Source organism: Pleurodeles waltl, chromosome 4_1 (genome assembly GCF_031143425.1).
Source record: "Pleurodeles waltl isolate 20211129_DDA chromosome 4_1, aPleWal1.hap1.20221129, whole genome shotgun sequence".
Classification (NCBI taxonomy): domain Eukaryota; kingdom Metazoa; phylum Chordata; class Amphibia; order Caudata; family Salamandridae; genus Pleurodeles; species Pleurodeles waltl.
This window is the reverse complement of record NC_090442.1, coordinates 844013704-844037580: the sequence shown is the minus strand read 5'-3', so window position 1 is coordinate 844037580 and position 23877 is coordinate 844013704. Positions and strand designations below refer to the sequence as shown.

General features: G+C 43.9%; 1 protein-coding gene across 1 annotated transcript in view; it reads left to right on the top strand.

Annotated features, from left to right (window-relative positions):
- LTA4H (leukotriene A4 hydrolase) overlaps nt 1–23877 on the top strand; it is a 326790-nt gene that overhangs the window by 251963 nt on the left and 50950 nt on the right. Inside the window, exons 14-15 of the mRNA XM_069229606.1 lie at nt 9280–9350; nt 15135–15189. Of these exons, the coding sequence (XP_069085707.1) occupies nt 9280–9350; nt 15135–15189 (126 nt within the window). The remainder of the gene's footprint in view (nt 1–9279; nt 9351–15134; nt 15190–23877) is intronic.

Below are 23877 nucleotides of genomic sequence, written 5' to 3'. Positions count from 1 at the left end.
CTCAAACTCATACTAATAGCACCAACATGGGCAAGGCAACCTTGGTACACAACACAACTAGACCTTTCAGTAGTACCTCATATCAAACTGCCAAACAGACCAGATCTGTTAACACAACACAAACAACAGATCAGACATCTAAATCCAGCATCGCTGAATCTAGCAATTTGGCTCCTGAAATCCTAGAATTCGGGCACTTAGACCTCACACAGGAATGTATGGAGGTCATAAAACAGGCTAGAAAACCTACCACAACATACTGTTATGCAAATAAGTGGAAAAGATTTGTTTATTACTGCCATAATAATCAAATTCAACCTTTACACGCATCTGCAAAAGAGATAGTAGGATACTTACTACATTTGCAGAAATCTAAACTAGCTTTCTCTTCCATTAAAATACATCTTACGGCAATTTCAGCTTACCTGCAAATTACGCACTCAACATCACTATTTAGGATACCAGTCATAAAAGCATTTATGGAAGGCCTAAAGAGAATTATACCACCAAGAACACCACCAGTTCCTTCATGGAACCTCAACATTGTCTTAACACGACTCATGGGTCCACCTTTTGAGCCCATGCACTCTTGTGAAATGCAATACTTAACGTGGAAAGTTGCATTTTTAATTGCCATCACATCTCTAAGAAGAGTGAGTGAGATTCAAGCATTTACCATTCAAGAACCATTTATTCAAATACACAAAAATAAAGTTGTTCTACGGACCAATCCTAAATTTTTACCAAAAGTAATCTCACCGTTCCACTTGAATCAAACGGTAGAATTACCAGTGTTCTTCCCACAGCCAGATTCTGTAGCTGAAAGAGCACTACATACATTAGACATCAAAAGGGCACTAATGTACTACATTGACAGAACGAAACTAATTCGAAAGACAAAACAACTATTTATCGCCTTTCAAAAACCTCATACAGGAAATCCTATTTCAAAACAAGGCATTGCTAGATGGATAGTTAAGTGCATTCAAACCTGCTATCTTAAAGCTAAAAGAGAACTGCCTATTACACCAAAGGCACACTCCACCAGAAAGAAAGGTGCTACCATGGCCTTTCTGGGAAATATTCCAATGAACGAAATATGTAAGGCAGCAACATGGTCTACGCCTCATACATTTACCAAGCACTACTGTGTAGATGTGTTAACTGCACAACAGGCAACAGTAGGTCAAGCTGTACTAAGAACATTATTTCAAACTGCTTCAACTCCTACAGGCTGAACCACCGCTTTTTGGGGAGATAGCTGCTTATTAGTCTATGCACAGCATGTGTATCTGCAGCTACACATGCCATCGAACGGAAAATGTCACTTACCCAGTGTACATCTGTTTGTGGCATTAGTCGCTGCAGATTCACATGTGCCCACCCGCCTCCCCGGGAGCCTGTAGCCGTTTAGAAGTAGATCTTAAACACTTGTTCATTTATAAATATATTACTTGAAACTTCATTATGTACATATGCATTCACTCCATTGCATGGGCACTATTACTAGCATATACAACTCCTACCTCACCCTCTGTGGGGAAAACAGTCTAAGATGAAACCTCTCAGTTTTCAAGCTTTCCCACCTTATATATTTTAAACAAACCTAAAAGGAAGGTTCTAAAACCCCCCCACCCCCTCCTTTTGAGTAAGTTGTGAAATTCAAGTGCTGGCAGTACCAGGTCAGTGTTGAAAAAACACAATAGAGACTGGCCATACCTCACTGAGTATTTCCAAGACCGAGCTGTACCCTACTCTACCATAAACATTCTCAGCCTGGTACATCCTTATCTGTATTGCTCCCTCATGTTCTGTTCCTTTCCTTGGTGAGAAAAAGTGAACACATGTTAGCAAGCTGTGCGCAGAAAAATACCTGTGCCACCAATGTGATGGGGTTTGAAGCTAAGCACAAATTGGAGTCAGTGGTCAAGATGAAGCCAATACAAATAGCATTACAATCCTTCTGTCAGATGTCCATTCAGTTAGCCATATCTGTTCCCCGATAGGTGAAGCTGATGGCCTCTCACATCTTTCTGGTCATTAGCCTTGATTCTGGCTGCAGCATCTGCAGTATGTCTTGAAAGAGCAGTAAAATAACTTTTTAGGCAATCTTGAGGATGACATTAATTTGCCTCTGATCGAGATAATGCCTAAGCCTCCCGAAGGAATGCTTTCAGTGAGCAGCCTTTCTTTCTGTCACAAGCAACAGTTATGACAGAAGTTACCCTGTTGGGATGGGAAGCTCACTTAGGCATCCCTGGCAACAGTGGCGTTTAGTCCCCGTTGGACTGCCAACTGCAGATCACGATGATGGAATTGAGGGCCTTATGCCTGCAAATGACAGGTTTTCGTTTCAGGCTATGTGAACAGCAAGTGTACATCTTGACAGACAAGATTGCTGCAAGGTTTTTTGTAAGGAAGTAAATGAGACATAGCATAGAAGGCAATCTGCAAAGGCATGATGCTCCTTTGAAGAGTTTGTCTAATCAAAATTGGTCTGCCAGCATTCTATACAGTAGGGACTTAGAATCTATAGTCAGTCTCCTTGAGCTGGCTATCTCCTTCAGTGATGAATGGGAGATTTTGTAGAATGTTGTTCATGCAATTTTTAGCAGTTGGGTGGCACAAGAGTTGGTTGCCTTTGCAGTGGCAGACATCAAGTTATGTTCCATTATTTGCACCCTGAAAAAGGATGCTCCCTAGCTCTCTGGACCCTCAAGCCTGGACTGGTCCTTCATATTTCAATGCACATTTGCTCTGATTCTTCTGATCCAACTAGTTTTTTGGAAGACAGTACAGCACAGGGGATGCATTATTCCATATGCCCTAAAACTTTATTTGTTGCAGTGCAGGGGCCATATGGTGGACCATACGTAGCCTCTTTATAGTTTCAGGCCTGGCCCCTGGGACTCTAGTACAGGCACTAAATCATATCCCCTCACACCAAAGGTCAGTCCTAACGCCTATAAATTTAATCAGCCACTTAAAGACTGGAGTAAATAAATGGAATGAGGTTTCTTCAGAGCACAGGACTAATCCCAATGACTAACAATAATCCCTGAAAAAATTGTTATCTTGGGTTCATAAGCAGTGTGCTGTCCGTTATAAAGCGCTTCAGTGTCTCATCAGAGGTAATAAGCAGTATATAAATGCAGTTACATTACAACATATAACCCTCCTGGCCCACACTAATCCCCTAACATTCAGCACTCAAGCAGTCGAATGTAGTTCATGTAGACTGCTTAATAATTTCCCTTTACTGCTTGCCACTCTCACACTCACATAAGTCAAAACTCCTATAAGTCATGCTCATTTTTCGCTACTGTACAAGTCAACTCCACAGCAAGAAACCACCAATCAACAACAAACAGGCATGGAATAACTGAAGGAATCTACATCTGTTGGCCAAGGGAGAGCTTTAATTAATTCCACCACTGCAGGTCCCAGCAAGCTATATACTGTAACTGCTTCTTGACATATGATGATGATAATCAGATAAGGGGATATATCATCAAAGTCCATTCCACCATATCCCTCCACCATACTTTACTCCAACCTATCCCTGCTCAGGACCATAAACTTTAAACAAAATATCTAGATTGAACAACCCACTGCATTAACCAGCTAAATGGATTCTTACCATAAAAAATACCATAAACGGACCTGCAAAGCTGCCAGCCTATTGAAACCAATTAGCTGTTCTAGCTCTGTCTCAGTTCTTCATCCATCACACTGCTAAATGCTGTGTCCTATTATAGATTAACTCAGTGGCATCATGCTTGACATGGAAACATGCTCCTTTTCATCAGAGCTGTTCTGGATGCAGTGCACTTTTGGACTTCTCCTCAAGAGCGCCGAGCGGCAAGTCCAGGATATTCAAGCTATGATACCAATGTTTCAGCCTCTCTCCTGGATTTTGGTGAGAATGACTGAGGCTGCTGGGCCTCATGGCCTCCTGAAACCTGTTGGTGAATCATACCAGATGGCAAATGTGAGCTCTGCAGTGGGACCTGAAGTTCTAGTGGGTGCAGCATTAGGGGAATCTCTCCGACATGGTATAGATCTCGGAGGAAACTGCTCGAGATCTGCAGTGGTGGCCAGTGAACCGCGATTGGGTCAAAAGCAGATCCCGCTCCCTTCTCCAACCAGAGGTGACAATAGTGACAGATGCACCACTCCTGGACTGGGGTGGCCATCTGGGACAGGCAGAGATCAGAGGCACCTAATCTCCAGTTGAGTCCGGACTCCACATCAACCTGTTGGAGCTCTGGTCGATCAGGCTAGCGTTGAAAGCATTTCTGCCCTCTCTCAAGGGAAAGGCAGAGCAGATGTGTGAGAAAACAGGGCTGATTGCAGAGGCCCCCTAACTTTTTGCCCCCATTTTCCACTTTTTGCTGGTGTTTTCCTGACTCTGATGATGCCCTGGGTACTGCTAACCAGTCCCAGGACCTGTGCTCGGTGTAAAATCAATATGCAAATTAGGCTAATTATAATTGGCTAAGTTAACCTACCTATAAGTCCCTAGTATATGGTAGGGCATGTAGGTTTAGGGACCACAGCATAGGTAGTGAGGTGCCCAGTTTCATTTTAAAGGCAGGCTTGCCTTGCTGGCTGCTTGTAAATTAAAGTTTATGCAAATTCGACTTTAGAATTAAAAGTAGTTCCAAAGTCTTAAACTACCTTATTGTTACATATAAGTCACCCCTAAGGTGTGCCCTATGTGCCCCTAGGGCTGGGTGCCATGCAACTATAAGCAGTGACCTTATAAAAATAGTTTTATAAGCCCTGGTGAGGTAAAAACAGCCAAATTCGTGTTTTCCTCATTGTAGTGAATGGCCTTCATAGGCTAGAATGGGGAGACTTTATTTTAATTTTGAAAGTCCCCTTAAATGACGGATACCAAGAGTTTGGTATCAAATTAATTGTTATAATAAATCCCACAACTTCCAGTTGTTGGATTTAATATAACTTGTTCAGGTAAAGAGTTTTAAACTTTACCTGAAAAGTTGCCAATTTCAGCCCTGCATTGTTTTTGCTGTTGTGCTCTGATTGGCCAGCCTCTAGCAGCCTGGCCAGGCTACCTTGATGAGGTGTGAAGTGGCCTGGCTTCACACAAAGGAATGTGCCTGTGGGAGGGAATCTCCCCTCAGCAGATGGTGAGGCAGGAAGGGGAAGGGCTGACAAACTGGTCTTCAAAGGCAGAGAAGGACATTTGGAGCAACCAGCAACACCCCCACATCCTGCAACCCCAGACAATTAGGTGCCCCCTTGATTAGATTAGGAGAGGGCAGGAGAGGGGTGTGTTTATGATTTTTAGCCACACCAGTGGGTGGGCTCAACCAGATGTAACCTCCAAAAATCAGATTCAGCCATGATGGATTTTTGGAGAATGTTGCCTCCTGGGGTTGATTTTTGCCACACTTCCCAGGAAGTGGTCATCACAGGGGGAAGGACCTTGTACTTGATTGGAGAACCAGGACCCCCCTGCTTTTCACCCATGAGCAAGGATAAAACTGGCAGACCTGCACCCACACCTTAGTTCCCTAACACATCCAACAAGGAAGAACTACAGAAGAAGGACTGCCCTGCTGGACCCCTGGCCTGCAGCTGGAACCTGCAATCAGAAGGACTGCACCAGCTGCACACCTGGGCTTCACCACAAGAAGGACTTTGCCTGGCTTCAACTGGTTCAAGGAGGGACTCTCTGTTTGCTACAGGTGAAAAAGTGCTAACCAGAGTCCCCTGCACCAACTCCTGAAGAAAGCGACCAGCCGACCACTGTCCAGTGGGCAAAAAGGAGTTTGCACCAGGTGCATTCTGGGAGTTGTAGTCTGCACCCCCCAAGGACCATCTCAGAACTTCTGGACCCTTGGGGTGAGCTGTGGACCTCAAAAGAACCTTAAAAGGACATCTGGGAGAAGCCCCAGAAGTTTGGAGAACTTTTGAAAAAAAGCTCCATAGAGGGACCGACCCGCCACGGCAACTCTAGCCCGCTTGCCTCAACCGCGACCCTGCCTGATTTTCTGGTTCGTCCCGGTAAAGAAAATCTCTGAAAAACAGACTAAGGCCCTCATTCTAACTCTGGCGGGCAGCGGTTGCCGCCCGCCAGACGGGAAGCGCCATTTGGCCGCCACGCGGCCAAAATACCGCTTCCCGCATTCTAACATTCCCGCTGGGCCGGCGGGCGCTAAGCAAGTTAGCGCCAGCCGGCCCAGCGGGAATGAGGGCCGCAACACAGGAGCCGGCTCCGAATGGAGCCGGCGGCGGTGCGACGGGTGCAGTTGCACCCGTCGCGCTTTTCACTGTCTGCTAAGCAGACAGTGAAAAGCCGCCCTGGGCCCTGTTAGGGGACCCCTGCACTGCCCATGCCAGTGGCATGGGCAGTGCAGGGGGCCCCAGGACACCCGTTCCCGCCAGCCTCTTCCTGGCGGTGAAAACCGCCAGAACAGGCTGGCGGGAAGGGGGTCAGAATCCCCAAGGCAGCGCTGCCCTGGCGGATTCGCCCAGCCGGGGGTAAACCGCCGGGGAAACCGCCGGCCCCGGTTTTCTGACCGCGGCTTTACTGCCGCGGTCCGAAGGTAAAAAGTTGACTGGGACCTCCCAGCCAGCGTATCCGAGGAAGGCTCCAGGGACGTCGGATCAAGATCCAGGTTTACCCCGGTCGAAGGATTTTCACCTCGAAAAAACGACTAAGTCCAAAGGTAAAAATCTCCACCGAGGATTCCCGCAACGCGTATCCGGAGAAGGGCTCCAGGAGGTCGGATTGGACTGGCAGGTTCGTCCCGCTGAAGAAAATCTTCGAAAAAGAGACTAAGTGTGAAGGTAAACTTTTAACCGAGGCCTCCTGTAGCCGAGCAGGGCTCCATCGCGGTCGGCCTGAAACTTTGACTTTGCCCCGGTCGAGGTGCAACCAGATGACCCGATTGGCGCTTTTTGTTTCTAGGTGCTAATAAAATAATAATTCTTTAAAAATTCATATCTCCGGTTCCCTTTATCCGATGTTATTCGTTTTGGTGTCATTTTAAAGATAAAAATATAATCTATTTTTATAAATTGGTTTGGGATTTTTAAACTGTTTCCTGTGTTTTATTTCAATACTGTTTTGTGATATTTGATTGCTTTACACTCGGTCTCCTAAGTTAAGCCTTGACGCTCGTTGCCAAGCTACCAAGGGTTGAGCTGGGTTTAATTTACTGAGACCTAACTGGACCTAAGTGGAGGTTAGTGGCCTATTGCTAAGTGTAGGTACCTACCTGCCCTTACCAATAACCCATTTTCCAACAAGATGTTCACGGACAACACTACTGCCATGTGATACTGAAACAAGCAAACAGTACCATTATGTAGCTGTGTCCAGTACACAGGAAAAATGGCTTCCCCGAACTTACGAAGTCCAGTGCATTGGAACTGAAGTTCGTAGGGGCACCCATGCTCATGCAGGGGTGCCCTCACACATAAGAACCTGCACCCGGCTCTCTGGGCTAGGGGGACCTACCATACGGGTGATTTACACTGACCTGGTGCAGTGACCAGCAGTGAAAGGGTGCATGCACCTTTTAGCTCAGGCTGCAATGGCAGGCCTGCAGACACAGTTTGCATGGGATCCCATGGGTGGCATAATACATGCTGCAGCTCATGGGGGACCCCTGGTGTACCAATACCCTGGGTACTTGAGTACCATATAATAGGGACTTACAAGGGTACTAATTGTGGGGGGTAAAGGTTACCATAGCAACCATATTTAGAGGACAGAACACAATTATTGGGGTCCTGGTTACTAGGATCCCAGTGAAAACAATCTAAGCACACTGATAAACAGGCAAAAAGTGGGGGTAACCATGCCAAAAAGAGTGACTTTCCTACACCTTGGAAATGGGGAGAAGGTGCTAAAGGTTTACCTTTGAAGTCCCCATGCAGCCAGCCTTCCTTTCATGGTTCCAGACTAACGCCAGGGGGTATGCAGCCCTTTGTGTGGAGGCAGGACACAACCTATTCAGGTGTAAGTGGGGCTATGCCCAGCTCCTCTCTCCCATCCTGCCAGTGATGGCTCCTCCAGCCACATTTAAACTCCCCATTGTGCATGGCTTCCTAGAAGAAATACACAAAGATCAACTGTCATCTGTACCCAGTCTTGTGACCGGAGACAGGCACCAGGCACTAATTGCCTTAGCTAGGAAAATGACAACTTCCTAAAAAAGCATTTTCAAAATCGTAATTTAAATTCAGACTTAAACATAAAGCAGGATTTTAAACTCCAGTTCCAAAGACTCCAAACACGAACTGGTCACATGTTCCCATTTGAAAATTACACATAAAATGTAATAAGGTAACTACAATGTTATCCTATTGGAGAGGTGGGCCTTGCAATAGTGAAAAAAGAATTTAGCAGTTTTTCACTAACGGGACATACAACTTAAAAATAATTGCCCTACTTTTTAAATGCATTGCATCCTGCCCTCTGGAATGTCCAGGCCCTTCTACGGGGGTGGTTGATACGTATTAATAAGGAAAGCTTGGATTTAGCAAAAAGTTTGTTTTGCCTAGTCGAAATGGCAGTTTAAACTGCATGCACAGGCTGCAATTGCAGGCCTGAGACATTTTTAAAGAGCTACTTAAGTGGGTGGCACTATCAGTGCTGCGGGCCCACTAGTAGCATGTATTTTGCTGGCCCTGGATACATCTAGTACCCCTTTACTAGGGACTTATGAGTAAATTAAATATGCCAATTGGGATGAGCCAGTGTTACATGAAGGGAGCACATGCACTTTAGCACTAGCTAGTAGTTGTACAATGTGGAGAGTCACAAGGCTAGCAAAAGCAAGATCAGCAAAAAATATGGAGGAGGAAGGGAAAAGGTTTTTAAGGGTTAGACCACCCAAAGGCAGATCTAATATGTACCAACTCGTTATAACATCGAAGGGCCACCAACTTTCCCAATGGGGCTTTTATTGTCTTTAAAATGTACTCAGAATGAGTGAAGTAGTTCCAAGTACAGTACAGAATAGAAATATCCAGAATGTACGTCCCAGAGGGCCGACTGCTTACTCTGAATGAAAGGATTCGAAATTAAGTTAATTTCCACTTTTATCCTGCTATCCACCTTTCTGTACTAATCAGTACATCTCTAGCACTTCGTACACCATAATAACCCATTGTTTGTCACAGAAAAGGCCAGATAGACTTAAAGCAGGCAGCAAAATGGTGTTTGTTGTTCTGCCTACTTGAAGTATGTTTAAAATGTCAGAGAAGTACCTTATGGTAACTGTGTTTTTTTGATAGATTGATGTCCTTGACAAAGTTGACTGGAAGGCTTGGATGCATACACCAGGAATGCCACCGGTCAAGCCCAAGTAAGTACAAAGTACAGTATCTGCTTCTTTGAAATATGCTCAGTACCTTTAATTGGCAACCATGATGAACAATTAATTGACAGAAAAATAAAAGTCCGAAAATATTCCCTATGTTAACATGTTTTTGAGGGGATTTTATAGAAGCTTACAAATTATAATCAGAACACACGAAACTAGTCACTGACAAAAGGCATGTTTTCCACAAGGCAGTTTTTCCCCTTATGCCTTCTAAACTCACTCTGAAAAAATATGTGGTTGATGACGCTTCTGGCTTCTCCCAATTTCTAGTCTTAGGTGTGTGTGTAACATTATTCAGCATAAAGGTTTTCTGCTTATTGCCCCATTAAAAGCAGTAGGGACAGCGGAGTGGAGGCACAGGCTCAGTCATACAGTGCAGTATACCTAGTCCCTTTTGCCACACCCATTCTTCCCCAATCCCCGTCCAAATACTCCCCTCATATTCTTATGGGCCACACCACTACCCAGTTTAAGAACGTCCTGTGCCATATATTTCCTTACACTCTGTCCTTTCTGCACATCTTAAACATTGAAAAAATGCAAACCTTTGGTAACCTCCTCAGCCTGCCTTCCTTGGGTGTGCCCCCTTTATGTGGCATATGGATGTCCTGTGGGGATATTTACCTTCTGACAGGAAGACTCTGTTCCCGTCATCTCTGTTGGCTTGCATCTCTCCCACAGCCCCACCCGGATTCATAAAACCAAGCACCTATTATTCAGACTGACCTTTGACCCTGGCCAAGTCAGCGGGGTGTCAGCCTGCAAGCCAGGAGTAAGTCAGCCTGTGCACTTTTTGCAGTCATGCAGGATGGAATCCAGTTGCCCTCCCAAGTTGGGCAGATAGGAAAACTTCTTGAGAGCCTTGTCTGGGAAAAACCCAAATCTTGGTTAGATTTTAAAATTAAAACAGTGCTCACAAGGAAGAAATTCATAGGAATAGGGCGCTCACAGTAAGTCCATATAGTAATAGTACAAGGTATTTGTGGCACGGTGCACTTGGCAAGAGGATCTTCCTTAATCCTCCAATGTTTCAAGGGAAACTGACAGTGACAAAACAGATGTCAGGGCACTCATGAATCCATAATTAGAAGTTAGTAATGTATCCACTCTTCATTGTATAATGACAACAATCTTATAAGTGGACTCTGAGATCTACACAAGATTGTTGTCATTATACAATGAAGAGTGGATACATTACTAACTTCTAATTATGGATTCATGAGTGCCCTGACACTTGGTTAGATTTTACTAAGAATAAACAGTGGGCATGGGCAGAAAAAAAGTTCACCCAAACCTCACTGACTCTTTATATCGGATAGCACCCAAACATCGCTAAAACAATTCAGAACGTGTCTTCAAATAAAGCTGATGAGCTTTGTATATTGCTTTCCCCATGGGAACTCACCTTGTTCAGAGGAGACTTGCTGAAACTTCCACCCATCATGCATTGAGGGAGAAGGGAATGTGTTCTGATGAGACATCTATCTGTCATCTCAGAATGCTACATAATGCTGTAGATTCACATGTCCGAAGGTCCCCGAGGAGGACTGAAATTTCCTGTGACTGCAGTGGGTCACCTGACCCTACATCTGCTAGCAACTGGGAAAATTAGTGCCTTCTAGTGTCCCCATCCAGTGTGTTTGCCATTGTTCATGTTGCCTTGCCTCCATTGCAGATTATGTGAGATTGTAAGAGCTTTCTGATTTCCCTTATACTACCAAATATGTCCTAGAGCCAACTCCTTAAATATTTCACTCACAGCGTAAATGTCATAAGCCTTGGGGAAATACTTTCTAGCCCACAGTCTTTCTGCAATAGTCCTCGTTTAAGGGGCCAGCTAGTCAACTGTGCGGGATGCTCTGTACTGATTCAAGTGATTTAATGGCTTTCTTCTGATTTTCTCTCTACAGGAAAGGGGAAAGTTTCTTGGTTTCATGCCCCCTTTGTCCCCCCCCCCCCATCCGCCCCCCCCCCCGTTTGTCTTACAAAACATTTTCATTACCACCTCCTACTTCCTCGACATCATAGGACCATGTCCACTTGCCTGGAGTACAAAAGGTGGGGTACACAAGTTCCCCGATCTTGTTTACCACATTCTCCCTGCTCCATCTGGTACCTCCCTCTAGCTTTTCCCCACTCATTCTTTGAGATTTTATTGACTGTACTGTTGGGCCCTTCCTTATAGAAATCTACAATTACAATGTTCACTCTGACACTATTAAACTTCCAGAAAAAGCTGAAGTCTCACCTGCTTGGGTAGGCAATGTTTTTAGACTAGCGACTAAACCCATGTTCAGGGTAGAAGGCTCTTTATAAATGCTGTCACTCACTACATTGAAAGTGGTTGCATGTATGCTGTACTGTCCAGGTCTGGGCTCCATGTCTGGAATGACCTCTCTTAACTATACCTTCTCTTTTCTGTGTAATTGTGGTGTTTGGTATGTTGTTGTCAGCCTCATACTCCTTGCAACTTCATTTCACCTGTGTTGTCTGCTGCCCATGCAGATTTTGTTGGAATATTCCGGTGGCCTTCCCCTAGTCCCATTCACATCCTCCTTACTGCTGCTTGTCATACTGCATAGTGTTGGCTGTCCCTGGTCACCTCCATGTCTTGCCTGTGCCGTTGCCCTGACCCCACCAACTAACCCCTGCGGCACACACTGAGTTAAAAAAGAGCTTCCACTACTATCCAAGTAATGAAGTAGCAGGTCTGCTCACCAGTGTTCCCTCGACCAGGGAGTCAGCCTTCCACACTTAGCATTCTTGAAGCCCATCTGGCACCCAGTCATTGTCCTCGCCACACCCACCAGACAGGAGCTTCCTACTAAATTGACGAACTAATGTTTTACTCCTTGTGTCTTGTGGGTCACCACATATTCCGACTGATATATTTTCTTTCTTTTCACAAACTGATTCTGCCTACTTCAGAAATCTTACCTAAAGTGTTTGCTCATTTTGCTCGTCAGTTTGGTTGACAGTTTACCCACCTGTCTGTGGTTCAGGTCACCTCACCATCAAAAACATTTTACTGCACGGTATGATGGAGGATACTGGACCCCACTGTGGCCCTGAGTACAGTTTTTTTCATTTATTTATTTACAGTATACAACTCAAAAACATTCCATTTGGAGTCCCAGTAACATCTCCGGCTGTGCCACAATCACCATTGTAACAGTTTGGGCATTAAACATATCATCACACCCTCTCATATATCACCCCCCTCCCAAGAGTCAGCAACTGTTCCCCTAAGGTTGGTAGCCACTTCCTGGAAGTACAAAATACCCCGGCCTCAATCCCAACTTCTCCACAACAGCGCATCATACCATTCCCAAACCCTGCTGTGTTAAAGCACCCTAGTGCATGAAACCCCTTTTAAAGGTAAAATAAAAAAAAAACATGAAAAGGTGCCTAAGGGGAGTCTCATGTCGTCTTTTGCCTCCAGGTTCCTGATCTATACATCCCAAGATGTAACCCCGGTCCGAAGCCCCTCTGCCAGAATATCTACCTCAGCCTTCGCTCATTTTAACAAAATGCGGAGCCAGCACTTCACTTCTGGAGCTATCAGAGACTTCCACGCCATTGAGATTGGCTGCTTATATAAGATAAACACGACGTCAAGGAACCTGGCCAGCAAACAAGATTCAAGGGTGACCACATCAATGTAGTCAACCTGGGCAAAGGTAGTCATCGCTAACTTCTCTCACGCCCACCCAATCACCAGACACTCCCACACCATATGAAGAAAACCTGCTTTAGGAAACCGCATCTAGGGCATCCTGAATTTGCGTTGGGGTACATGCATGCTATGCGATGTGCTGTGACAGATTTTTGGTGCAGGTAGTTAATTTGGGTAAAGTGAAAGCAGGAATTCCAGGAGACATCCCATAACCTCCTGCAGGGCCTGGGCCCACTGTTTGTTTGAAACTGTTTTTGAAGAGACATAGTTCAGCAGTCTCTGCTCCCAGCCTGGCATCTGTCTATGGGCCTGTAGAGCAAGATAAGGAGCTGGTATAACCTTACGTCTGTGGATTGGTAGAGCGAGATAAAGAGCCATTATAACATTACGCATGCTGCCATAGGACAACATCTTGTAGAGTGGCAGGGCATCAGGAGGCTCAGTGCGTCCTCAGTGTGAGATAACCCCATGATGTACACCATTATACATCTGGAATTGTCCCACTAGTATGCCGAATGCATCAATATGGTCCTGGAAGTACCAAAGACTACCCTCCCCATAAAGGTATCCTACATGTGAAATACCAGCCTCCCTCCAGCCCGTTATGTTGTGATGCCTAATAACCTCCTGCATAGCCTTCATGTGCCAAACAGGGATCAAGGGTAAGCATAGGGGATGTGTTTTCGTACCATGGATATATTTCTGCCATCTGTACCAGGCGATCCACATCTGACGCTTCTCACCCAGGAAGTGGGATCTGGGGATTGAGAGCCAAATGTAGATATATATCCCATCCAAGAGACGCTGGACGTCTACCTTCTCAGTGCACTCAGCCATACCGAGCCATCACAGCTGCCACAGTAACTGAATGGCCGAATAGTTCAATTCATAATTGTGCGTACCAAGGCCACCCTCATGGAGCGGTGTATACAATTTGTTGAGCAGCCTACTGCATACCCATACCCCCTCCAATGAGAGCGAGTTTGGATCAGAAAACTTGTGGTGACGGCGAGTGGGAGGGCCACAAAATAATATAACCGCTTTGGCAGTACAAGCATTTCTGATATTGTCACCCAGCCCTGCGGAGATAGTGGGAGCAACGTCCAAAACAGTATTGATCAATGCACCGAGCTCAGCGCCCTGTACACATTTCCCTACAAGAGATCACAATCCGGGTGATGAATCTGTATGCAAAGATTTTGAGCTAATGTGTCAAATTGCCACAGGATCCGCGAGTGGGCCAGTCCCCCATATCTTACGCTAACAACCCCCTCCCCCCCAACACACAGACACACACACGCTCGCACACACACACACAAACACACGTCGTGTTCAGGAATTGGGCGGAGGGAGGAACATGCAAGACTAGTCCCAATTCACCTTTAGGTCCAACTTAGAGCACAGTTCTTGTTTATCAGTATTTCCTGATCCTTGCTCCTTCCTTTGGAGTAAGGAATTAAAGTGTGTTTTCCAAGTAAATAGTTGATAACGTTTACAGACAGAAAATGCTCTGTTACTTGCACTACCTATTGCCATTAACTCACTTTGTTTCATGTTTCTGCCTGGATTGCTTGGCCCATCACCCTCATTGACAGCTTTAAGTGGGAAGTATGGATACTCACTGCCCCTACCACATCTCAAATCTGTGCTAGAAGCACGCACTTGAAAACACTGATGTTCATTCCTTACTTGACTTTCAGTTGAGACTGAAGGAAGAACAGCAAGAGAAGTATGATGTGGTCTTGTTTCAGGTATTTCATGAGCCTTGCTCTAGTGATGAGGAGTTGAAGTAGTAACCTTGTACTTTCTGCGTAGCATGACTGCAAACTAGGTACTCTGCATTGACGCTCACTCAGAGGCGCATGTGTGATACCAGCGCTTCCACCAGATCTTTAGTTCAAAAGGAACTGGCATGAGATGCCTAAGGAATCATGCGTGTGACTCAGTGGACAGTTGTGTGTATTGCAACTCAAGAAAATCTTTCAGAACTACTCAAGAACAAAAGAACATTTTAAAACCCTTCTCAGGTTAACTCATCTGTAATATGGGAACTGCAAATGAATATCCGCATCCTTTTTTGTTTCTTGCAGCTATGATATGACCATGGCAAATGCCTGTATCAAGCTGAGCCAAAGATGGAGCAAAGTAAGTTTGTAAAAAATGTTAGATTTTGATCTGCCATCTTGTTCTCTCATTATGAAAGTTGGTGAAACAGATATACAGACTGTCTTGAAGTTTATTTTTTGTATTTAATAATTTCACTTTCAAAATGAGCTGCTTCTCTTTTGCGAACACTCAAAAATTGCTGTTTATTTGGAAATTATTTTTGTCTTTTTCTCTTTAAGAGGAACACTCCTCCTGTACGCTGGCTTACCTCTGCACTTCACCTCCAGCCTTGCTCCTTTATTTTACTTCTATCTTTCTTAGCTACAACCTTAATGGCAAATTCATGAAGGTGCTTTCCTTAAAATGACTTCTGCCAAGGCAAACAACAGACCCCTGGCATTGACAGGAAAAACAAATTCACAATATTGTCTCTTTCGTGTCCCTTCAGCAAAAACGGAGTCTTTTATTTGTTATATTTTGACTTGGGATCTATCACAAAACCATGCATCAAAAGAAAGTGTACCATCCCATTCAGTTCCTCTCTTCGTTCAGTGAGGTGGCCACACTAATGTCAGCGGAGATGTGGCTGGGCCTGAGCAGATGAGAATGAGCTATTGCTTGCACTCATAGACACCAATACTGATGTGCAGAACCCAAGCAGATTTCCAAAGTTTAGGATTAGGAGGCAGGTCAGGACACTTTCTGAGCCCCCTGTGATGACTGTTTGTAGCCACTATGGCTTCTCTCTCCACTGTGTACTATGTTTGGTCTTCTCTGAGTTGTGTCTGTGCAGGAGGCACATAGTCCCTCATTTTAACTTTAGCAGTAAAAACTGCCTACCGCCGCGGCAAAGGCCACCAAAAGACCGTCGCCGCGGCTACCAACCGTCCGCCATGTTATGACCACAGCTGGATTTCCACCACAAGAATGGTGGAAATCTGGCTGTGGCCATGCCAGCAGATGGCGGTAAGGTGGCTGTGCTACCACCAGTAGCGCCACTCCAGTAGACCGCCGCCAGCCGTATTATGAAAAATAATACGGCCTGGCGGTGTTCTGCTGGCAGTAGCAGCGCCACATCCTGTCTCCTGCCAGATGACCCCCTGGATCCAGGTAAGTTGGGTCTCCGACAGGGGAGGGGGGTGGGGGCGTGTGTATGTGTGTGCGTGTATGTGGGTGTGTGTTGTGTTGAATGCGTGTGTGCATGCATGGAAGTGTGAGTGTGTGTATTTTGTGAAATGTTAATGCGTGTCTGCATGTATGATTGGAAGTGTGTGCAGATGTGTGTGTGTGTGTGCGCGGATGTATGCATGTGTGGATGAGTGTGTGCATGCGTGTGTGTGTGAATGGAGAGACGTGGATGTGGGGGGGGCAACTGGAAAGGTGGGGAAATGGGGGTAACTGGAGAGGTGGGGGGGTAACTGGAGAGGTGGGGGGGGAGACCCCTATCAATGACAGGGAAGGAATTCCCTGTCACTGATATGGCCTATCACCATGGTTTTCGTGGCGTTACGAACTCCATGAAAACCATGGCGGTAGGCAGGGTCATTATCCCGCAGGTGGAACAATGGCGGCCGCTGGGCTGGAGATGACCATCTCCAGCCCGGCGGCTGTTATCGCTGTGGCGGTCGTAGTGGTACATTGGCAGGTTGGCTTCAGACAACCCGCCAATGTCATAACGTGGCAGTAAGTACCGCCAGCCTGTTGGTGGTACTTACCGCCACATTATCGCCGACCGCCTGGGGTCGTAATGAGCCCCACAATCTTAGATCAGAATTGTCAAGGCAACGATGTGTTATAGGGAAAGTGGGTGTCTGCTGGAGATGAAAACAGTGTTGTTGTTCAGGCTAGGTTTGCTCTCACCCTTCTGTGTCTGGTATGAGCTACTTCCGACAAGTCCCATACCCCATATTAACCCCCTTAACTGATGAGGGTTTTTTACCCCAGTGCTGAGCCCTTTTTTGGCTATTTGAGGTAGGTATCCATCCTAAATGGTCGTCCTTTTATTACAACTTTAAGGTAGTCTAAAGATTCCCAGGGTTTTGTATTTCCCTGGAGGAGGACCGTGAAAATATGCAAAGTATAGCTTTATAGCATAACAGGAAAAAGTGCTCTGCAAAAAAAGTTTCTGTAGGTTTTCCTGAAAACACATTGCATCAATAGGTTTGATTTGCGACAGTCCCAGGAATTTTAAAGGTACATAGGGTTTGTGGAGAGGGAGGGAGGCTGAGAAAATTTGTCAAAATATAGATACTTTTTCTAAATATGCTCTGCCAAAAATTTATCTGTAATTTGCTGTGCTAAAATCATCATCTTCCCAGCTTTCAGGAACATTCAGAGCTGTATTAAAAACATTTTATATCACAGTTTTGTCATTTGTCTAAGAAATAGCCCATTTTTGAAAATGTTTGTGCTTTCGACCTACTTTCAGTTTTCAGTAGCAACAAGTGTGAAACCCATTGGTGATCCCGTAAAGCTATAGATTTCTGAAAAACAAAATATGAATTCATCAAAGTGTCATTTGTGTAGACTCCTCAGAGTATTCCCAAAGAAGCTCAACTATTGAAATAAAAAAAAGTTACATTGAGTAGGAAAAAACGGACAGCATTTTTATCTGCAGGTTCTTGTCACAGTAGCTGATTCACAAAAGCAATATATCATTACGTCCACTAGACCTTTCTGGTTGTAGGGATATAGGATTTTGTAAGGCATCAAAAAATCCAAGGTACCCAAGAGTCACCAACTTAAATGAAGCTTACAATCATTTTTCATTGTGTAACAAGTACACAGCGATTCATATGGTAAAGTATATAGTGTGAAAAACGGATTTCGAGGAAACCCACGTTCTTCTGAAATGTAAACCAGATATTGCGTTTAGGAGAAGTGGGTATTTGTACATCTCTGAATTTGTGGATACCCATACTCGCATGCGATTCAGAGGGCATTTTTCTAAATGTCTTTTTTACACACTGGCTTACGTTTGGAAGGCACAGATGCAGAGAAATCCAATTGGTAATAACAAATGTTCTACTATTCTGTATTCTCACATGTCTCCTGATACGACCTGTACCTCACTCGTGTGGGTAGGCATAGTGCCTGAGACAGGAAATTGCCTAAAATGACACAAAACATTTTTGCAATGTGGGTAGTTATGGATTTTAGATCCTACTTCATATGTCACCTAGGGGAAACATAGGAAACCTGCCCAGTTTTGAAAAATAGACACACGGGTCGAATCCAGGGGTGGGGTCACTTGAAAACCCCAGGTTTTATTACTCAGAAGCCCTTGAAAATCTCCTTGCTTGAGTAAAAACACATATTTTCCTCACATTTCTTTGAGGAAAGCTTATCGAATCTACTGGAAGACAAACATTTCCTACCACCCAGCATTCACCCAAGTCTCCTGATAAAAATCCTACCTCACTTGTGTGGGTAGGTCTATTGCCTGTCAAAGGAAAGGGCCCAGAACTTAACATGAACACGCTGCTGTCACCCATGGAAAGCCAACAAACGTGCAAATTTTTAAAAACTAGACAACCAGGATAGTCCAGGAGTGCATGACTTACATGGCTCTCACCAGGTAATTTTACTCAAAAGCCTATGCAAACCTCAAATTCTGATTAAAAACACTTAACTTACCTTTTCTCCATATTTCTGTGAGGAAAGCTTCTGAAATCTGTGGGCAACCACCTATTTGCCAACCACCCACCATTACACCAAGTCTCCTGATTAAAAATAGTACCCCACTTGTGTGGGTAGGCCTATTGCCCACAGGAGGAAATGGACCAAAATGCAACATACACATCACATTTTTTGACCCTTTTTTGCAGTGTTGGTAGCTGAAGGATTTTGGGCCCTAGCTCAGTCAGCACCTATGGAAGCTTAGCAAACCTGCACATTTTCAAAAACAAAAAAAGCAGGGGTGTCCGGGAATGTGTGGCTCTCACTATTTAATTTTAACCATAAGCCCCTAAAGCCCTTGCAAATCTGAAACTTTGGCTAAAAATACACATTTTTCTCACATGTCTATGACATAAAGTTCTGGAATCTTCGGGTAGCCATACATTTCCCACCACCCAGAGTTTCCACGCGTCTCTCGATGAGAACAGTATCCCACTTGCGTGGGTGGGCCATGAAAGTGCCACACAAAGGGCACTAGAGCTCTGCCTGGAGATACCAGTAATAGGGATAGCTGCAGCATTTGTGTCTGTGCTCGCTCACCACCGATGAAAACCTACCAACCCTATACAATTTTGAAAAGAAAACACCCAGGCGTTTCCATGGGGATGTGGCTTGTGTCGATCCCACAAGACTTTCCTAGCCACAGTGCCTGCAAACCTCTAAAATCACTCAGTCACAACAATCTTTATTTGGCTAGAGACAGCCATAAAAGAAAATAATCATATAAATACACATTTTAAAAATTAGCAAAGTCCCCTGTGTATCAGCAAAAGCAGATAAAATAACAATGCACGGTTAAAAACACTTTCCCGACAGCCTGTATAATAAATATCTCAAAATCGATCAATACATTTCTGATGTCAATATGAACAAAATTCAGCAGCTTTCCTTGTAATAAAATCACTACAAATAAAACCTTAAAGTTACAGTCCTGATTCATTCCTTTTCCTTATAGGAACAGCACTCTATAAAATTTAAAACAGTGGGGCAAATATCTAATGTGTCTTAACTTCTGTAAAAATATCACTACTAACTTTGTATGATCTAATGTTAGCTTGGCAAAGAATAGCAACCAAAAACGAGTATCGTGGGTTTAAATTTATTGTGCACAAGAGTATAAGTTGACAGGTTCTTTGCCTTGAGTCACTATCACAAGAGCATTATGGCAGATTCCTCAAAAAAAGGTCCCCTGGATAGTGAAGGCTGTGATAAAGTGCAATGTGCTCAACCTAAAATGAGTTAAAAGAAAGCATTGGCAGGGATTCATTGTAGGTAGTACATAGGGTTCGATCTCATGGATGTCCAAATAGCAGAATTCTGGAATATACTTGAAATAGTTGCAGCATGTTCCTACCTTAGCTCCATACAGTATTCCTGGAAACACTGCTTGATTTTAGCTTTGCAACTTCAGTCAATCTCCCTAGGGTTATTACACGTTTCTGGAGCTTTCAGTTGGTAAAACATTTTCTTGACATATACAAGCCACGGTATGCGGTGCAAGTTATCAAGTGAGACAGTATGCATGAAAATCTCTTACTAAGCCTGCTTCCTGCTTGGACCTGTAGTTTATCCATAAATTCAGCGGGGCAAGGCTAATCGCATCCTCCATGTAAATTAAGCCTAGTTCCTTGTGGCCAATCATGAATACGGTACATCTTGGGGCAGACAATCATCTGCAAATGTAACCGTTTTCTCTGTGTTGCACATATCTGCTTTGCAGTAGCCCCTAAGGCCAGCCCTATATGTCCCAACAGGTATATACCTGCTCTTGTAAATAGTAATTAATTCTTTGACTAGTTTCTGATGCAGTTTGTGTGCAATCTGAAAACTGGTTCCTTGGTTTTGCTAAAGATTTCGTACTGTTTCTTAATCTAATCATAGGTGTCCATGTCAGGGAGGAATTAAATAGAATCCCCAGGTAATTAAGATTCTTGGGTCTTCCTAGCCTGGACCCTTCCAGCCAGTGAGTAATTTTTGTCTTGGCTGTACCATGCATCATTACAAAGGATTTAGTGAAATTTACCTTTAGATCTACAGGTTTAATAAAGTTTGGCGGCCATTCGCTGTTCTTGAAATAAGGGCCGCATCATCGGCATATAGTAGAATGGGAATAAAGCGATTTTCCATCCACTGCAAATCAGTACCCTTTTCCAGTAAAAATGTGTTTACATTATTTAAATATGGCAATAAGAGAAAAGGTGCTGTGATTCATCCTTGTTGAACACCTCTATGTGTTCTAACAGATGAGGTTAACTCGCCTGTAGTGCCAAATCAAATTGAGGTTTCAGCGTGTAAACATTTTACCATTATTAACAGTTTTTTTTTGTGTGGTTTACCAAATCAAAAGCACTTGAGAAATCCATGAATTCTAAATGGAGGCCCTCCCCTCCCTTCTTTGTTAAAACATATTACCCCGCCACAAGATACAGATTTAAGCATTGTTCCGATGTATTGATCCCGTGGCGAAAACTAAACTGGGCTTCAAATAAGATCTTATTTTCTTCTGCACAGGCTTCTAGTTGTGACCAGATAAGCCGACCTAGGATCTTAGCACTTGGATCTGTTAAAGAAATTGGGTGGTAACAACTAGGCAGACTTAGTTTGCCCTTCTTAAAGATTGGTACAGTAATCACACTGTCCCAGGAATGATGTGGGAGCCAACCTATTACGGCAACTTTAAGTACTTTTCTTAAATAAAGGGGCTCATTAGGAAATATTAGATTTTAAAATATATATGGGAACTCCATTGGGCCCCAGTGCCTTTCTACCAACACTCCTTGATATTGCCTCAACCACTTCCTCAATACTTACTGTGTTACTGAGGCCTCAGGTCTATCTCAAATAAGAGCACCACATCCATTAAATCAAATTCTATCCTTTCTGTAAGAAAAGTATCAGAGTAGTACTGCACCCAGGTATCAGCAGATATTAGGGACTCCAACTTGGGGAGTTCAGGAGTCCACAAAAAAAGATTGGCTCACTACCTCCCAAAACATCATAGGATCCTTCGTCCTACTTGCTTCTGACAAATCTTCTCAGGCTTTGTCCTATCTCATTCTTACGTTCTTCTAATGCACGTTTATAAATGCGGCAAGCTTGCTTAATCTTTGAGAGACATCTGGGGTTCAAGTGAAAGGCTGATCTTAACTGTTTATGGGCAGCTGAGTAGGTGGCCTCATAGAACCTAAAATATTTTACCTCAGCTTAGACTGGTTCTGAAATTAATATTTCCAAGACAGACACATATTATTAAAACTTTGTTGGATACCATATGGATCAGACCCAGCTGAGAGGCATGTTGAAAAATCCACCTGATTTGCAACAATAAGTTTGCAGATCAATACTTCTGGAGTCACTGTGTTCCATTTTATTCTGAAGCCTTTGAATGTTGAATATTCACAGTTTGGAGACTTTCCATTTGAATCTGACTTATTCAGAATAATATCCAAAGAAGTAGTAAGAGGATTATTATCTCTACAACACATATTATTAATGTCAATTTCCTTGAAAAGGGAGCAGGGTTCAAATGAAATCATTATGAAATCAATTATACTTTCCTACGCCCACCATTATAAGTTGGCATTTTCAGAGTGTCCATCTTATTTAAGGACACAAATATTTCACTATTAGCCCACATAAGGATTCACCATGCCCGGCATGGGAGAAGTACATAATTTCATTATTTCTCTGGTCCATATACCACACACTCATTGACCACTGAACTTACAAACAAAAATGTTAAAATACCCAGCCCAAATCAACAAGGTTGTACACAATCAAAAGAGGTCTGAAGGGAAAGAAGTGTTACTAGGAAAAAGGTGAGGGCCACACTTGATTTACTTGAATCATAGTGATGGTAACAGATGAAGGGACCAGTCCTCTCTTTGCTCTACCTGGTATTGAAGGGGTGGCATGTTGAAAAAAGCCATAGAAGCCATCAGTGTAAAAATCTTCCCTCATCTGTGACGCCTGACAGCAGATAATTTCCAACTTGTTCACAGAGGATAACCAGTAGTTGATATGTCATTTAGAACAAGCTCCTGATATATTCCAGGAGATAAAAGCTAAATCCTCCTTAAACTCAGGAGACGGTTGCTTGTGGTCATCATTAACATTAGTAGCCAGATTTAATACATCATCTGCAGGGGATTCAGGTGAGGTGATTTGGGCAGGTTAAGTTGGGAAATAGTTGTCAACTATTTAGCCCTTTGAGTGGTGTAAAATTATTTGTAATGGCAACATTATAACCCCTCTCCAGGTCCTTCTCTGCTTCACTCACCCTATCTGGCAATCAGGGTCTATTCCATAGGAGTCTATAATAATACCCTAAGGGACCCACCTGAATGCCAGCCCGATCTGAGGTTAAACCATATAGTTTATGGAGCAAATGCCCCAAGACTAGAGGGTCCTTGAAATTCACTATAGCACAATCTCCTTTTGAACCCTTTTTTTTGTGGACTAATCCATCCCACCCTTCAAGCCAGTGGAATCTGGTGCTGAAGGTCACACTGTGGTCCCCACTTAGAATTTGGCCAATAAACAACTTTATGTTTTAGCGATAAGCCTTATCCTCCTTAAAATCCACTCTCTTTGCTGGTACATCTTCCAAAACGATAACATAGGTTATGCAGTCGGGTGGTAAGTGTAATATACCATTGCAGTAATATAATTTTTGAGTCTCTAAGACAGGGGCATCATGTTGTTTCTGGTTGTTCTGTCCTCCAGGGTATGAAGACACAATCATTTGTGCCCAGAAATGTGGTGTCCTTGGCTTGATTTGCAACCTCAGAGGGAGACCTTGATGAGCATGATTGTGTTTCCATATAACTGGGTCTTCTTGGGCCCTCCTTGTTGGGTGCTAATGGATATCCCCTGGCTGGTACAGTTTCAGCTATGTTCTCAGTTTACAACTAACTTACTGACAAAAATCTGCCATGATTTGCTCAACCTTTAAAAAAAAAAAAAAAAAAAAAAAACAGCACATGAGTTTATAGCTTGTTTCCAAATATCCTTCAGAGCCTCTGAGCTAATATTTCCAGAGTGGCCCGT